Below are 15285 nucleotides of genomic sequence, written 5' to 3'. Positions count from 1 at the left end.
GAGGCCGGCGGAGGCAGCGCGCTGGTGACGCTTCCTTATCAGCGTGTAATTAATTAAGTGTTTTCACTTGGGCCGTAAATGTTAGCGAGGTATAGGTAATTAAAATAATAAGACCTTGTTACTGGCGATAGGTGCTATCACTTGAATCTTAATTATTTGGTATCAGTGCTATGAAAGAGTCACAACACCACGAAGTATTGCAATATTATTAAATCTTTTGGAAAAGGTGCCTGTAAGGAGTGGAATTTTTTTTCCTTCCCGCTTTGCTGGGGGATCTCCCTCAGATTTGAGCTCTGAGGAGCGGGAGAGACAAAACCTGCCCGGAACTGTGCTGTAGTCCCTGAGCAGGCAGCGCTCCGCGGTGCCTCCCTGGCCTGTGAGACCTTGTGCGCTTAAGCAGCCCCTTTCCTTTTCTGCAGCCTCTGTCGCTAGCGCTGTGTGACAGCGCTCCTCGGCTTCCTCACCTTCCCGGCAAGCCGAGGCTTTCCCGGGGGCAGGGAAGGGAATATCTCCATCCCCAGGGCGTGAGCAGATTGCTGCAGATAGCCCAGGACAGGGGAGCGGATGAGTTGTTGTTTCCCTGCGTGAGGAACAGCCGACAAGCGGGGCAGCCGCTGCATCGCTACCTTTCCAGTCGTGCTGCGGGGTCGGTACGCTGCTGCCTGTTGCCTCCTGTAACCAACTTGAGAGTTAGGAGCAAAGAGGAATGGCAGCATACTTCTGTGTGTGTTTGGCCTGAAATACCAAAAACAAAACTGCTGTTTTCAAAATATGAGAGAGATTTTGGGAGGGAAAAAAAAAAAATAATCAGGTTTCATTTTTCTTTTGCTGCTACTACTCTGTGACACCCAGCACTGAATCTACCTGTCAGTGCATGTCAGTGGAATTTTTTTTGTCAATGATTGAAATACAAAACCAGAACGTTTTTCGGTTTCTGGATAGCTTGGCTCAATAAACAGCATTTTAAATGAAATGCAGATTTGGATTAATTTTCATCTCTTTAAGGGGTTAGTGTTCTGAAGGAAAGAGAAGGCAGAGTTAAGTACAATACTTTTTCAAACATCTAGAAGATTTAGTAGGGAGATTTTTGATGATGCATTTTTTCTTCAGTAGCTAGAACCATAAAGTTGGATAGTCTGTGTCCATTTTTATCATATTTTTAGTTATTGTTGAAGAAATGAGCTGTAGATTTTAAGCAACTGTTGTGTTTTTGACAAGATCGTGTTAAGTGTTAAAAGCACTGAAACATTGGGAACAATGAACCAAAAAAGAGTAGATAGTTTTGATATTGGAGATTGTTGATTCTTGAAGTTCCACAGAAAGGGAAAAAGTATTTTTTTTAAATTTTAGGTCATTCTAACTAGCTAAGAGGAATGTATCATTCGTAAAACTATTTAATAGCACTTTGTTAGCTAGAGAAGTGTACGAGGGATTTAAGTAAGCTTTTGTGGCGATGAGGATTTCAGATAATTTGACTGATAAGATAAAACACTTTAAGTAACTGCAAAGACAGGATAACTGAGTTCTTGCTGTAAGGTAGTCTTTCAAATAGTAACTAAATAGTTTCAGTTACAGAAATATTTTTACCTTCCCTGAATTTCTGTTTTTGTGTATTTCTTTAGAGTATACCGTAAAAAACCTAGAACAGTGAGAATGCACCATGGTAATGGTCCCCAGAATGCCCAGCGCCAGCTCCAGAGGTCCAGGTCCTTCACGGGCAGTGAGGGAGAAGAGCAACAGGCAAATTTACCCCAGTCCCCTGCAGCTTCTTTTGCACCTTCTGCAAGTCCATCTGCACCCCAGTCCCCCAGTTACCAAATACAGCAATTTATAATGAGTCGAAGTCCAGTAGCTGGGCAGAATGTGAACATCACGCTGCAAAATGTTGGACCGGTGGCTTCAGGAAACCAGCAGATAACGCTTACCCCATTGCCAATTCCAAACCCAACATCACCGAGTTTTCAGTTCAGTCCTCAGCAGAGGCGGTTTGAGCATGGATCCCCATCGTATATTCAAGTTACGTCACCGCTGCCTCAACAAGTTCAGTCTCAAAGCCCTACACAGCCTAACCCTGTGCCAGTGCAAACGCTACCAAGTGTTCGGGCAGGCACTCCAGGCCCTGGCTTGGGTATGTGCAGCCAGAGCCCTACTAGAGGGTTTGTAGATGCTAGTGTGCTTGTGAGACAAATCAGCTTGAGTCCTTCAAACGGTGGACACTTTGTGTATCAGGAAGGACCGGGAATTGCACAAATTGCTCAAGGAGCTGCTGCACAAGTACAGCTTCCATCTTCTGGGACACCTGCTACGGTAAGGGAACGCAGGCTTTCACAACCTCATTCTCAGTCTGGTGGCACCATTCATCACCTCGGTCCTCAAAGTCCTGTAGCTAGCGGAGCAAATATGCAATCTTTGACTAGCCCGGGCCATATTACGACGACCAGCTTGCCACCCCAAATCAGCAATATTATCCAAGGGCAACTTATGCAGCAGCAGCAGCAAGTGCTTCAGGGACAGCAGCTGGGTAGACCCATTGGATATGACAGGACTTCTGGTGGATTGATAGCAGGAGTTGGAGGGCCTAGTGCATTTGGAATGACATCACCACCTCCTCCCACAAGTCCTTCACGGGCCACTGTACCACAGGGGCTGTCAAGTCTTCCTCTTACTCCTACGGTTAATACAGCAGTGAAAAAACAACCCAAAAAATTGGAGGAGATTCCTCCTGCCAACCAAGAGACTGCTCAAATGAGAAAACAATGTTTGGATCATCACCACAAGCAGATGGAAATTCTTAAGGAAACTTTTAAGGAATGTTTGATTGAACTGTTTTTCCTGCAACATCTTCAAGGGAATATGATGGACTTTTTAGCTTTTAAGAAGAAACACTGTGTTCCACTACAAGCATACCTGAGGCAAAATGACTTGGATCTGGAGGAGGAAGAAGAGGAAGAACAATCTGAGGTCATCAACGATGAGGTAAGAAATCTGTTGGTTAATGTTTTGGAATAAAATCATAGATGAAGCTGTGGCACCTGGATTGTGCAGTATTAGAGAATGTGACAGTACCTGAAGAATCATTTTTACTTGATGAAGTATGGCATTTTTTCTTTAAATAGTTAGTCTGTGAGAATGCACTTCTGCTAGTAGCGTGATTTAACAGGTCTGTTTGAGCGTGCTGTTAGATGTATGTATTTAAAAGAAAAGAACAAAGAAGTGAAAGGAGCTTTCACTGTCCTACTTAGTATGTAAGCCAACACACAAATACAGGTGGCATTTGTGTGGAAGCTGTTTTAAGCTATCAGAATGAATATGAATAGGAATCATAGATTAAATTTCACTTACTAGACTTACACAAACCAAAAAAGAATAAGCAAAAAGTCTTGTAAGAGGTTAACCTTTATTTGACTCGTGTGACTTCTAACTATAGATGTTACTGAAGTTCAATTTTGCTGTGGCCAACAAAAAATTGAAGTTATCTAATTACTCAGAGAGAACATGTGAATCATAATGTATATGGGTCCATAGTAATGAATCAGGTTACTTGGGCTGTCTTAGAGCTCTGTGCATGTATTGCTGTCTGAATGATTAAAAAATACCACCTACAGACTGGACAGTAACAAGTTAACTTTGTTATTTGTGCAAAGGTTTAAAATTACTAATTTGAATTCACTGTTTATTAGTGGCAAAGGACTTGAAATAAGCTTTCTGGAGACAGACACCGTGCAACTTTTCTGTACGTTTATACCCATTTGTGAAGCTCTTGACCTGCAGCACCCCGTGGCTGCTGGAGCAGTGCCTGTCTTGTGCAGCGCCTACCTGCAAGCCGACATGGCAAGTGGTTGCAACAGGGTGGATATAACTGATGCCACTGCATGGCTTGGCACTCCCAAATACCTTTTAAAATTTGTAGAAATATGTATGGGTAGATAGTTGCCGGTTTGTAAAGAACCGAACCTGTTATGTAAAGAAACTCATATTGCTTTGAAATATCTGTTAGAAATGAGTGTCCTCAGTGAAAACCGTTGTCTCTCTTAGGTGTGAATCATTAGTGATCCTATCTTCAGTTGGAATTTATGGGAAATTTTAACAGTAAATCAGCTGAAGTTCATTGTTTTGTGGTTTAAACTTCTTGACTAGGAAAAATATATTTCTGCTTGTGATAGTTTTTGATAATTTTGAAGGAATCATTTCTTTCTATATATAGTAACATAAAAGCTAGCCTGTTATTGTAATTTATTGACAGCGGATATTCAATATTTTTTTTTTCACCTGGTTTGTATTTTGTCAAATTGTTTAGGTGTTCTTGTTGGGTTGCGTGTTTGTCAGCTGAAATACCAGGTATTTTTAACTACAGTATGCACATTTTGAGAGAGCTTTAGCGGGTGTAAATTGTACTGGTTCATTGAAGTCAGTGGAGCTCCTACAATTTACATCAGCTGAGGCTCTGCCCCTCGGTCTTTCGGGTTTGGAGTTTGCTGTACTTCACTGCCTTCTTGTGATGGATCGTGTTTGTTTGTGAAAGCCGCTTGTCTGTCTAACTGCTGGAGAATTTTGCAAAGTGCAACAGCAAAAGTCTTTATGTGTTTTCAAATGATGAATCCTCTTGAAAGATTAAGACATCTTTTGAGTATGTTCTTTCTTTGTATTTTTTTGTCTTCTTCTCTTTTATTTCCCCCTCCCCCCTCTTTATCACTTTCTGCTAAAGCAACGCACTTCATCCCTTGCCTGGAAAGGTTGATCACTTTGGGAATTCAAGGGGAGAGCGAATGGTGGCTGTGCTCATTGCTTAAATAAATGTTGGAGCTCTCTTAAGTTCAAACTGTCTGTCATGCTAATTTGTTGTCCGTTAGGAGCAGCAATCATTAAATTTAAAACACACTTTTATGTTAACTGGATTTGAGAAAAGGTTTCCAGTGACGAGAAGTCACTATAAATACTCAAGGCCGTACTCTGTTCTGCTATTAAAAGTGAGACAGAACTCTTCAAAAATGGCCTGCATTCAAACTGAGCCATACTGATGGTTGTTTAGTTATAATCCCCTCTTCAGTGAGGTACCATCAGTACAAAATGAGTGTGTTGGACAATACAGAAAAAAAAAAAAAAAAAAAAGAAGAAAAACTTTTAAAAAGAAAATGATTCTCCCTTCTTTTTTTTTTTCCCAAAATATTTCTCTCAGGTAAAGGTTGTGACAGGAAAGGATGGGCAGACTGGTACTCCTGTCGCTATAGCAACCCAGCTTCCTCCAAATGTTTCTGCTGCTTTTTCATCCCAGCAGCAACCATTTCAGGTACTTTTCAATGGTTCTAAAATGTAGTTTCATCCCAGATTTTTTTTCTTCATTCAGATTTGATATTTCTTAGATGAATTAGAATTTTCCCAAGAGCCCATCCCTTATCATCTAAACAAAACAAAAAAACCCTTTGCAATCTTCAAATGCATCAGTATTAATGAAGCCTTGAGGAAGTTAAATCTTCGTCTCCAGGTTGCTGGCTTATTTCATTAACTTTCAGCTTGAATGTTTTCACTTTGGTTTGTTTGTCTTTTGTTTCCTTAATGCATTTGGTTCATTTGTGCATTCTGCATAGTGATAATATGGATTCTTTTGTCTGTGGCATTGTAATTGTGGATTTCTTCTAAATTTCTTTTCTTTTTTTTCCTTATCTATTGAAGGTTTTGAGTATGGCTACAGAAGGTTTTGGATTTGCCTCCCTTGAAATGTTTTAAACAATAATAATAGCCCTCTGACACTTTTTTTTTAAAATAACTAACCGCTTTCCATTAGCTCTACCATAAATGTTGGGAAGAAGAAACTGAAGTGCTTATTTTTACACATAAGTCCTTTTTTACAATTTTTTCTTTTTTTTTTTAGCATGAGGGAGTACTGAACAAAGTAAAAAAAGAAATGTGATAATCAGTTAAAATTTCTGTGGATCGGTGATGATGCAACTTTTAAATTCAGGCTAGTATGGGTTTATGCAGCTACCTTCAAATCTGTGCTACCCAGACATCATTGCTTATATACCCTGAGAGTAATGTATTGTAATTCCTCTGCAACTAAAATATGTACCTTTTAGCTCAATTATATACACTTCCAATAGCAGGTGTTACAGGGTGAATTACTCTGCTGTACCATGGAAGCTGTACAGTCTGCACTGCCTTCATCTAGGTTTTGGAAAATGGAGAGTTAAATGAAATGTATACCTGTGTGTAACAAATGGGATGTTAACTATGATGTTTTACAAACGAGTTGCGTGGTTAAGGGGCTTGCACTGAGAGCTCTTTGTTATGGCCAATACTGACATGTCTTGGAAGTCTCCTCAGGTGAACAGGCTTCATCTAAGCTGTTTAGAGTATGTAACATTGTATCAGGTTATTTACTGTAGTGATTGGGGTTGTCATCAAGCTATAGCTACAGCAGTGATGAGGTACTTTTCAAAGTACTATACCATTTCAGATCTGTTTCAGAGAAACTAGTATGTACATGCTAAAAACGTACAAAACTCTCTGTGTAAATTGTGATAATACCTTTTAGCACAAACTGTTAACAGAAAGTATCATCTCTTTCCATCAGTCTTTCTCTTTGTAACTGTTTATAGAGAAATAATGTGTCCCGATCAGCATCATCATTCAAATTTGAGTGCATAAGTGCGGCACTCCGAATTATTATTGTGGGCGTGCTGCATAATCATGACCTCCGGAGAACTACATTATTTTAATTAGTTAGGACAGTTTTAGTCTAATATTAGTGGTATGTGACTGCAATTTATAAAGACATAACATATTTGCTCTTTGAAGTGTCTGGCCTAAATTATGTGGTGATAATGCAGAGAGCTGGGAGGCATACTCTTAAGAAAACGTCAGTCAAAAATCCTAAAGTAGAGATGTAGCCTGAAACTGTGAGTATGCAATCGTCCAGAGTAAAAGTGCAGATGAAATAAATGGCGTTTGAAGCAGTGTTTGGAGAACATAGTTTCTTAAACTGATGTCCCAGAAAGCATTTGATGCAAACAGGACATAAGCTGAATTTGTTAATTAATCCAGTAGCATTGTAGAAAATAAGTTTTGTGACTTATTTTGAAAATTCTATAAATGCCTAAGTGTATGATGCTCTGCCAGGCACTGGCCGTTGGACTTGAAATATGCTGCATGTCTGCCTTGTGAGAAGACAAGCATTTGAAAGCTTAATCCATATCTTAATTTGAAAACTTAATCCAAGTGTGATATGACAGTAAACCATGACTATTAAGCATGAATATGAGTCAGAAATTCTTAAAACCAAAATTCACATCTTAAGGCTATAGCTGTATCGCTAGAGTGGCCACAAATGCCCTCACAGCAGCAAAGAGATTAAATGTTATTAATTCATAGCTATTGATAGAATCTGAGTGGCATGAGATATATTCAGCTCAAAAAGGAGTGTTTGAAACCCAGTCATCTTAAGTGACGTTGGCTATGTTTATTAATACTGTTCGAGGAAGCATTGAAGATGTAGGGTTGTGATGGCTACAGATTATTTCAGTATAGACTGGTGTTTACTTCCTTAGGCTTAACTTACATTGGTAGAATTTCTATTAAAAATCAGTGGTGAAAAGACCTGTGAATAAACCAGAAGATTCTTTTGGGAAATTGCTGTCTTTGCTATGTTGTCATAATAAATTTTCACAACATTTTCAAATCCTTACTGTACATCGATATGGCAGAGTCTCTCACCAACAGCAGATTACGCTTAGAGAACTTGAATGTTAAATTAGCTCATTTTCCAGGACATAGAGGCATACATAAAGTCCATCTTTATATTTTTTGATAGAATCTCTTAAGCCCTTTCTTTGGACCCTTATTTTTCTCATAATACGTTTCATAGTAGAATATTGGGTATAGCATGGCTAAATATTGAGAACTTAAAAATGTGACTTGGAAACTCACTGCAAAGAACTGGGCTTGCAGAGACACTGGCGGACATTAATAAGTACTTGCCAGCAGTGCTGAGGGCCCAAAGAGCACGGAAATCATCATATACCCAAACTTGTTTGTTTCAGTAATCCTGTATGTAAGTCTGCCATCTGAGTTTGATGCTGAAAGGATTATCCAGGATATATTCTCTGCCATCATTGCCAATATTAATTGTAGTAATTTTAAAATAAAGTTTTCATGCACTGTGTAATCCTACTGAAGCTAAACTCCAAGTTGCTGAATCACTTGCTGTGATTTCTTTTCCATCCAATACCAATAGTGCTCTTCCAGGCTTGTTAATTCATAGTTGTGTGATGTTTATCCTCAGACAAAATGTCTAGTAACTTCTGATGAGCTCTGATGTCACATTAGCCTTATGGCAATATTGTGTTTCTCCTCATCGAGTTTCTTCATGGTACTCATTTTGCCAGCTGTGCAAACAAGTACAAGTCTAGTATCTGGAAAACTGGAATTGGAACTTGTGTAACTTGGCTGAGTCTTAGCAGTTTTTCCTGAAATATTTCAAGGTTAACTCTCATGGAGCTCTATTCTGAGAGTGACAGTGGTGGAGACTCAAGTAAGCTTAAATTGTCTTCAGGATGAGAGTTACTGATGTTTCACACGGAGTGAAAAGGATTAGCTCACAAATGTATTGACTCTCCTTACTTTTGTGTCTTGTTAGTTATAATACAGTTTATGCATAAATTCTCTTCCTCATCTAATTTCCCTTTTAGTTAATCCTGTAGCGAAGTCACAATGTTTAATTTTTGTCATGTCAGCTTTTTATTGCAGCTATATACTATATGAATATGTCATTTAGACTCCATTGCAGCATTATGCAAATGATGAAGGGCAAAACATTAATAGAAATTTCCATTTATTAAAAAAAAGAAATAAAAATATTGGGCAAGTTTATTTTTTACATATCCTGTTTTCCTGGGTTTGGTATCACTTTTTAAAAAATGTAGACGTGTATTATATATAACCAACTTAATCAGTTTAGTTACCGTTCTAAAATTTAAACTCAGTTAAGAGTATCTGTGCATTACGGACATCTAAAACTTTACAGCAGATATTGAATGAGTCTTGTTTTCTTCATTGTACAACTGTTCTGAAGGATTTGTTCTGTGCTGGCGTCTTTAGATCCATTTGTAAATTACATCTTGGTGTTAGACTATCTACAGATTGAACTTTTGTGATTTGTTTTCTTTTTCCAATAGCAAACGCATACAGGGACTCCAGTAACAGCGACTGTGAACACCATAGAAATTGAAGCTTTTAAGAGACAGCAGGCACTTGCACCAGCAGGTATGTTCCGCAGACAGAATTTCACTTTGGTTCTTTTTTTTTTTCCCAAACACTTAATGGAGCCCACTGTTCTGTAACTCTTGAAATACAGTTTTGCCTCACCTTGGGAATTGCCGTATCCTTAGGCCTATCTATTGTGAATGGTGCTGTGTGAAGAGTGCACTCCACTCACAATATATAGGACTGGGTTTGGCAGGCATGGAGACATGTTAGGTTGATTGATCTCGCTAAGAAGATTGGAGATGGCCGACTCGAAGTTAGAGGCACTCTGCCCTTGGAGCATGTTCTTCATAAATGCTACACATGTATAGTAGTTGTAGCTTTCTGAGCTGATGTTGGAATCATGTGTAGTAGTTTGCTTTGTAAAATTGAACCCATTCCATTATACCATGCCATAAATGGAATTTGAATATCACAGATTCGTCTAAGAGACCACGAATTGAAGTGGGCCGTCATGGGATGGTTTTTCAGCACCCGGGTGTGGCTTCAGGAGTTCCTCTTCAACAGCTAATGCCAACGGCACAAGGTACTGTGTCACCACATGCCAATTGCACATTAATTTAACAAGGAGATGTTAGTGATGGGACTAGAAACTTGGGCTTCCGGCCTTCCAAGATCCTAGTCCCACCATGCACTTCTCCATGTAAATTAATACTTGGTATGCAATGCCTGGTTTGTTTAAGGAGCTGAGTGACGGGCTCCAAAGGTGCATGTGGGCATGGAAATACGTCACAGGTGCTGGTGCAAAATGATTAATCTGAGAATTCTGGACCTGAGCCAATGATTTATGAAAAGGAAAGCTCCTAACTTGCAACATCATGACAAATTTTATTCATTAGTCATGCCAAGCTTTAGAATATGTGTTAGAGTGAATGTGTTAAGAACTAAACATTACTTAGACTTGATGGTATTATTTTAGGTTAAATTCCATTAGCTCACCAGTCCTTTTTTTTTTTTTTTTTTTTTAGTATAAGAAATTCAGAAAACATATAATGACATGGGTTTTTTTATAGTTGCTGTGCTCCAAATTTTAGTTGCAGTCCTATGCATGAAATACTTTGTTGTTTACTGTAATGGTGGTTTATTTTGTGATTGTGATGTGGTATTTTCAAGTGATGGTGTCTTGTGGCAAAGTAAGTAACAAATGAGTCTAGTTGATTTCCTCTTTATATCAGTAAAGAGCATTGGATGTTTTAATTTCATCTGTGTTGTGTTTCCTCTTGCTTTGTAGGTGGAATGCCTCCCACTCCTCAAACTGTACAGCTGACTGGACAGAAACAGAGTCAACAACAGTATGACCCGTCTAAGGGCCCTCCTGTGCAGAACGCAGCAAGTCTGCATACACCTCCACCGCAGCTGCCAGGGAGACTGCAACCTGCAAATGTCCCCATGACGTCTCTTCCAGCTGCGCTGCAGCTTTCACAGCAGCAACCACAGATAGTGGAATCTCCAGCTCAGCCTCAGATTCAGGTGAAGATCCAGCCTCAAAGCGTTCCCCTGACTTCCGCTCCGCTTCCAGCACCACTTCAACAGCAGGTGCCACCAGCAATCCATGTGCAAGGACAGACACCAAACCAAGTGTCACAGCCACAAGCTACAATACAGCAACAGGTATGTGAACTTTATTGGGGTGAAAATATGTTTGTTTCAATGCCCAGTAAAATCTAAGAACATTATCTTCTTGAAAATACACGAAATATGTTAACGTTTTTTAATTCCACTGGACACTTAAATCCTTTCCTTATAAAAATGCAGGTGTCAATTTTTTATTAAATTAAATTTAAGTCCGCATTATGTTCTGCTGTAGTGTAGACTAAGACAGTATTGAATCCTAAACTTACCACTAGCAAATGTGTTTCTTGGGCAGACTGTGACTCTGACACGACCATCAGTAGATCCTGCTCAGACTTCTCAGCGTCTTACGGCAAATACACTACCGCCTACCTCATCTGTTGCGCCAGCAGCTATCTCGGGCACAACACCGCCTTCTACATATCCAGTACAAACAAACAGGACCTCTCCAGCAACTAACAAGTCCCTGTCTCCTATTGCATCAAAACCCCCAGGCTTAGCAGTAGCAGCAGCACCTAAAACACAAAGTCCAGCTCAGAATGCAGCAGTATTACCACAGGACAACTCTCAAGACAAGCTTGCTGAGCAAGTAAAGCTGGTAAGATTTTATGATTTTCCCCGAAACTTATGAACAGTTAACACACAAATAACAATTAACACGAGCGATGTGTTTGGGCTATGAAAATGGGCTATTTTTCGGGGGAGTGGGGTGTTTCCTTTTTTTTTTTTTTTTTTTTTTCTTTAGTCTGCTTTACATCTGAGTTTTGCTTTTATGGGCATTCAGAGAAGTTGAAGAAGACTTACTGGTCTTCACACTGTTGTTGCATTCTTTCTCTTTCTATTATATTGATTCTATCTACTCATTCGAGGTGACTGCAACCTTATTTATTTTTATAGCTAACTGGAGATGTTTTGCCTATTTAACAGTAACATCATAGAGAACTTGTTTTTTCACAAAATCAGGCAGTATTGATAATGAAGTTATATTTATCTTCTTTGGATAAATACATCTGCAATTTCAATTTATGAAGAAAAAAGGATTATTTGATTGCAGTTTGCATATGTCTTGTAACTTGTTTTTGTGCTGCCCAGTGAACCTTTTTCATCCTGTTATTTAACAAAGCACCTCTTGTAATACAAGTTAAAGTACTGTGATTCTCTTCACATATAAGTTGAATTTAGTCCGGTAATTTTTTCATTGATGCAGTGTTCAGACTTGATTTTTGTAATGCATGTGTCATGCTGTTACACCTTTTTTTGCTGTGAATTATTTTGATGGAGTGGAAGCAATTATTATTTTCTATTTGGCTACTGTTTTAGGTGCATTCTGCAGCTTCATTGTAACTATATGTACTTCTTTTTAAGGAAAATCAAATCCATCAGCGAATAGCAGAACTGAGAAAGGAAGGTTTATGGTCCCTGAGGCGATTGCCTAAACTCCAGGAGGCTCCAAGACCAAAATCTCACTGGGATTATTTGCTGGAAGAAATGCAGTGGATGGCAACTGATTTTGCCCAAGAGAGAAAGTGGAAGATGGCAACTGCTAAGAAGGTATTTGAAAAACATTATTTTGACTCAGAACAATCGGTCTTGGTATCACTGGGCTTGATAGCAAAGCTATTTAAATGTTCTTTTTCTACAGATAGAAGTGATGGGAATATAAGACACCGATTTTTAACTTAAATGAGAAGCCACGTTGTCAGCTTTGGATATTCTAACATTTGAAACAGACTAGATAATTGTATTGATTGTGGATGCAAAGAATAATTTCAGATTTTGTGGATTTTATTCCTCTGGAAATCAAATAGCTTGTTTAAGGGACCCAGTCAATATGTTGACTGTCATATTTTAAAAGTACGGCTATCATGCCTTTCTCGCAAACCAGTTATTCCCTCTCTATGAAGAGTAAATCTAGAATTTTGTAAATAACTTCCATTGGGTGTGGTTGTCTGTCTAATTCTTCTTTCTTAATCTCAGAAAAAGATGAAGGAGAAACCATGGAGTTCTAAGGACAGCAGTGGAAACATGGTAGAGAACTGTTTCCATAGGGGAAGAGAGCAGCACAGTGGGAATAATTAAGTCGGTGATGGAATGAAAATTAGGGTGGTGTGAGATGAAATATGTAAAATCTGTTTATTTACAATAAGCAAGAGTTTTCTATGGATTCTGGGAATGTAGCACCTTCTTTTGATACATTTCTGACCAGTTTGGACTAAGGAAGAGAGCAACTGAAGGTCATTAGTTTAAATTGCCATGTTGTTTTCTATCGTATATTCTGAAATGATGGAAGCTCAGAACTCTCTTCCTTGTAAGCAAAGTATTGAAATAGGTGTATCATTTTGTAAAATGAAGATCTGCATTTTGAATATAATTTAAATCTAGATTTGAAGCACTTACTCCATTTGTGGCCAATGGTAGGTTTTTAAGAATAGCAGAAACAGGAGGGGCAAATACGAAATGATCCTTCCCCTGGCAGCATGTTCAAACTTCTGGAAGTCAATGTTTTAGGGACCTTCTGAGCTAGAGGTTGCAATCAAGTCAGTCTTTAACAGCTGTTCACTGATCTTTCGCTCATGTATGTACATTCTTTTTGAACTCATTTTACCTTTGGTCTCTGACATTTTGTGGTGTGATCTCTATGACTTTGTATGTGCTGTCTGAAAAAAAGTTTTCTTTTGTGTGTTTGCTGCTAATTTCAGTAGATTTTTTTCCTAATTTTTGTATTGAGAGAGAGGATCGAATTAAGAGTTTCCTACTTGATTGCTTAGTTATAGTTCCTATATTTTCTTTTTTCCTTTGAGTTTCATGTCTGTTGTTTTACTGGCGTGGTAAGAATTAGAAATATTGGAGGTAAGTGCTACATGTGTAAAGCTATGGTCAGCATCTGGCTGCTGCTAACCACTTTAATCTTAAGAAGCACAATGTTATGTATTTTGAGGTAACCTAATTCAGTATCTCTCATGGTATTTTAGATGGTAAGAACTGTGGCTCGTTATCATGAAGAAAAGAAACTTAATGAAGAGCGAGCTAAAAGGGAAGAACAAAACAAACTAAGGCGAATTGCTGCATCAATTGCTAGAGAAATAGAATACTTCTGGTCTAACATTGAACAGGTAAATACCAACTTACTAATACTTGTGCAAGTCATACTGTTTTTTTCATCTTCAGTCATTTATTTATAAAATTTAAGTGCTTTATTAGATTTGGTTTACATTTCAGGTTGTTGAAATAAAGCTGCAAATCGAATTTCAAGAGAAAAGGAAAAAAGCTTTGAATTTAAAGAGAATTTCAAGGAAAGGTAATTGTATTCCATTTCATAAGAAATCCAGTATAAATTCTGATGCTATTGTTTTACATAATTTCACTCAGTGGGGTTTAATCTTGTGGGTGATAGAATTGTGGGATGCTAATAAAGTTGTGAACAGATCTGAACTATGAGTTACAGGGTTTTTTTATGCTTTTGTGCTAGATTTTGTTAATATTTCTTGTGTTTTATGTTGAATGCATTTAAAAGTTCACGTAAGAAACATAAAATTGCTAAGTGACTAATGCATACATGAAGTATAATAATTTTTCAGGTAAGGATACAAAACCTCCAGAAGACCTTTTATTGGAAAAAGAAAGTGAAATGGTAAGTCTTTCTGTTTCTTAAAATCCCATCAAATTCGTTTAAATATGACTACCTGTGTGAAAAAGTTTTGATAAATGTGAAATGTTTTCCTTAAATGCACAGTGATAAGCACATTTCTGTGTAGTTACTGACAATTGAACGTATTGTCATAAGCACAAATATAATTTTTTCTGGTTTTGAACCACAACTTTTAACAGGGAGGTGGATTGCGCTTGATACATGTCTTTTAAGGGAAGAATTCATGCTTACTCAATGGCTTTGAATCAGTCATTCTAAGATTGCAAGACCAAAAAATGTACAAATTGCTAAACTTCGTTTTGGGCAGGAGTTTCATCTACTGTAACCAGGGGTAAACTTTGTGGGGCATGAAAGCATGTTTTCAGCTGTTCAGCTGTGATTTATCTGCTGAGAGATGTAGATATATGTTACGGAATGGATCAAACTGAATGAAACTTAAATATCTTTTGCCCTAGACGGAATGTGTGCTAGGACTCCTTGGCTACATCTGTGCAATTGGAAAAAAATGAGCGAGGGATTGTTCTGAGGCCCTGAGCCATCTGGCATGGCACAGCTGATGCCCAGTTGCTGAAATGCTCCCCTTTCACCAAGCAAAATGCCTGCATCTGAATTTCCTGTTAGGAACAAGCTTTAGCATGTATTATCAGCCAAACTGTGTCCTAGCACTGTCTGCGAGTGTTAATTTGCACAGGCTAAACCATGCCACAAAGTATGCCGCACAGCTGAGGGTGAACAATTGTAGGCTTGTGCCATATCACTTCTTTATTGACTAGTGAAAATTTAGTCCTTGATTCCAACCTGGGTAA

General features: G+C 38.4%; 1 protein-coding gene across 1 annotated transcript in view; it reads left to right on the top strand.

The window, feature by feature from the left end:
• Nucleotides 1–1653: 1653 nt before the first annotated feature.
• The window catches only part of LOC104083462 (E1A-binding protein p400-like), a 46949-nt gene continuing 33317 nt past the window's right edge, over nucleotides 1654–15285 (top strand). Inside the window, 9 exon segments of the mRNA XM_009586947.1 lie at nucleotides 1654–2976; nucleotides 9171–9258; nucleotides 9677–9784; nucleotides 10490–10869; nucleotides 11126–11428; nucleotides 12196–12381; nucleotides 13803–13943; nucleotides 14050–14128; nucleotides 14409–14461. Of these exon segments, the coding sequence (XP_009585242.1) occupies nucleotides 1654–2976; nucleotides 9171–9258; nucleotides 9677–9784; nucleotides 10490–10869; nucleotides 11126–11428; nucleotides 12196–12381; nucleotides 13803–13943; nucleotides 14050–14128; nucleotides 14409–14461 (2661 nt within the window).

Source organism: Fulmarus glacialis, unplaced genomic scaffold (genome assembly GCF_000690835.1).
Source record: "Fulmarus glacialis isolate BGI_N327 unplaced genomic scaffold, ASM69083v1 scaffold10931, whole genome shotgun sequence".
NCBI classification, from domain to species: domain Eukaryota; kingdom Metazoa; phylum Chordata; class Aves; order Procellariiformes; family Procellariidae; genus Fulmarus; species Fulmarus glacialis.
The sequence above is the reverse complement of the archived record's forward strand: the minus strand, read 5'-3'. Positions and strand labels throughout refer to the sequence as shown.